The sequence below is a fragment of the Cyprinodon variegatus genome, unplaced genomic scaffold (assembly GCF_000732505.1).
Source record: "Cyprinodon variegatus isolate N-32 unplaced genomic scaffold, C_variegatus-1.0 Scaffold12, whole genome shotgun sequence".
In the NCBI taxonomy this organism is placed as follows: Eukaryota; Metazoa; Chordata; class Actinopteri; order Cyprinodontiformes; family Cyprinodontidae; genus Cyprinodon; species Cyprinodon variegatus.
The window spans coordinates 1983879-1986612 of record NW_015150465.1 but is presented as its reverse complement, the minus strand read 5'-3'; the positions used below and the strand labels follow the sequence as shown (position 1 = coordinate 1986612).

The 2734-nt window shown below is 35.5% G+C and overlaps 1 protein-coding gene across 1 annotated transcript in view; it reads left to right on the top strand.

Moving 5' to 3' along the window:
• The window catches only part of LOC107089291 (5-hydroxytryptamine receptor 3A-like), an 11493-nt gene that overhangs the window by 5890 nt on the left and 2869 nt on the right, over positions 1-2734 (top strand). The window contains exons 6-8 of the mRNA XM_015381993.1: positions 1400-1557; positions 1933-2143; positions 2235-2375. Of these exons, the coding sequence (XP_015237479.1) occupies positions 1400-1557; positions 1933-2143; positions 2235-2375 (510 nt within the window). The remainder of the gene's footprint in view (positions 1-1399; positions 1558-1932; positions 2144-2234; positions 2376-2734) is intronic.

Here is a 2734-nt window from a genome sequence, read left to right as displayed (position 1 = left end):
TGATTTCCTTACTCAGAGAGTGATCTCAGCGTGCTCAAAGGTGGCTGGATCCAAAACCTCCTGTTTGGAATCCGTCGCTCAGTGTAAGACTCAGTTGATCCCACTTGGGAGAAGGCGGTCCGAAAAGGTCCAGTTAGCAGGAAGGCTTCCTGCTGAAAGCCAAAGAACAAACAAATCAGTGCTAATGCATCTTTAAGCCTGTAGCCTATTTTCCTCAATATACTTCAGAAGTTCCTGTTTGGTGGATGTGACATCAAACATGTTAAACAGTTTCCACTTAGTGCTATATTTAAGATAAATTTTTTGGATACTTGGAATCAACCATGCTGCTCAATTCAGCCACCAATAGCAGAGGTGAAAAAGGCATAAAAAAAAAAAGAAAAACAACTTGTCATGTACAAGATTGAGCTACAAGAATCAGAAGAGTGTTGCAGTTCTGTGTTTGGCCACAGGTGGCAGTATCATTACAAAAGTCCGTCAATGCCTCTTTAAGAACGTTTTATAATGGTTTTTCTTGCAGCATCATCTTATAAACAATTCTAATTAATCTATTTGATTTCCACTCAGTTTAGGTCAACAAGCAAGTTAATTAAATAACAAATATTTGTTATAAATTATACAGAAATTAATTTATTATTTAAAAAATCTGATTGCAGCTCAGATTTTTCTGTTTCTGGGGTGTAAATCTGAATTTGTGAAATAAGTCAGTTTCTCTTAGCTACTCTATATTTGAGAAAGGCAAAATGTATTCCCAAAATGGAAAGAAAATCACTTGCTCATATTTATTATCAGATCAATATCTAGAAATAACATAGCTCCAAAAAACAATAATTAGAAGAGGAGAATAAATAAATCTTAATATGTTAATAGTAGATAACTGCAGCATAGAGCTGCATCTTAGGGTCATCAGGAACCTTAGCAATCATTAGGCACTAACACCATGGCAACTGGTTGTTTGGGAGGCATGTCAGCATAAAACCTCTTCTCTCTTACAAAAATACATTATTTTTGCCACATATTGCTGCTACTTAGAGAAGAACAATTCTCTGCCATGAGAATATTGGATTAGATAGAAAGCAAAGTATCTCATGTCGACTGTTAATGTATGGTGGATGATCAGTGGTGCTGTGGGCATGTTTCTCTCTTAAAGTCATAGAAACCTTATTTGATTAAGCATTTGGCTTTATATTAAGGCTTATGTCAGACCTTTAGTAATAATTGAAATCAGAATGCCTTTGTTTTTAATTGCACAATGCACAATGAGGAATGATAGGTTTAGAGGAATAGCATGTGCAGAACAATAAATGAATCAAAAGGGGATAGAATTTGAGTGGTGTGTGACTAGTTTTTCTTGCTGTTTTATCAAAGCAGCTTTCACAGCATCTCATCTCTGTTTCAGCCAGGGAAATCCGGCTACAACCAAGTGACAACTCTTCAGAAGCCACAGAGTGGTCTCGGGAGTTGATGAGGACCCAGTATGAGTGGTTGTTCAAAAAACTGACAGTTACTGCTAACAACGCCAGTGTTTTAACTGATCAGGATATTGTCATTTACACTGTAGGTATCTCTAGTTTGACATATACACCACTAATTACTATCTAGACATATACGTATTTTTTGTAGTTATTCTTTGCTATGTTCTGAATAATTTTCCTTTAGCTTTTTATTAATTTAAACATACAGACTATAAAATGTATTTGTTATAAAGCTGTATAATTTTTAAGAATACTTATTTGGGATTTAATCTCGGTACAAGTTTAAAAAAACAAGCACTGCAGCAAAAACATATCTAAAGATAATTTACATAAAGATATATTTCACATTAAAACAACAGTTTTATTGCACAGAGAAATTTTTACTAAACCTTATTACAAAGCTCCATTTGCTGCTTTTGATGTAAATTAATCTAAATCCTGAATGTCGTTTCTCTAGATCACAATGAAGAGGAGGTCTCTGCTGTACATTGTCAACTTCTTGCTGCCTGTTCTCTTCTTCTTGTGTCTGGATTTGGCATCCTTCATGATCTCAGACTACGGAGGAGAGAAACTCAGCTTCAAAGTCACCGTGCTGCTTGCCATTACGGTGTTACAGCTCATTCTCAATGAAATTCTCCCCTCTTCCTCCAACAGGGTCCCACTCATTGGTAGGATTAATCCTTGCTGTTGCTGGACTGCTCTCATGTAAAGTAAACCTGATCTAACCTTGTTAATCTTGTGCAATCTGATCCTTTTTAGCCACTTATTGCATTGGAGTTTTTGCTCTAATGATGCTCAGCCTCTTTGAAACCATTTTTGTGATGTATCTGCGAGAGAGGGGCTCCCAGCAGGTTGAAAGAGACGAACACAACATACAGGAATCTATCAAGTCAACTAGAGGTACAGTAGGCTCCGCACTTTCTACACTGATCGGAGATCCTGATTAGAAATAATTATTACTGGGAAACTGGCAGTGGTGTCAAAAGTACACACATTTGTTACTTAAGTGGAAGTATAGATTCTGCAGTTTAAAAACACTCTGGTATCAACTTGACCTCTTTACTCAAGTAAAAGTGAAAAGTATGAGCCCCAATAACAACTTAAAGTATAAAAGTATAAACAGGCTTCATACAGGAATGAGTAACTCACATTTAATGCTTTTTAATGTTCTTTTAATAATCTTAGAAGTAATTTTAATGCCAGGGCAAGTACCCATGATATATATATTTACATATATATATATATTTACATATATATAT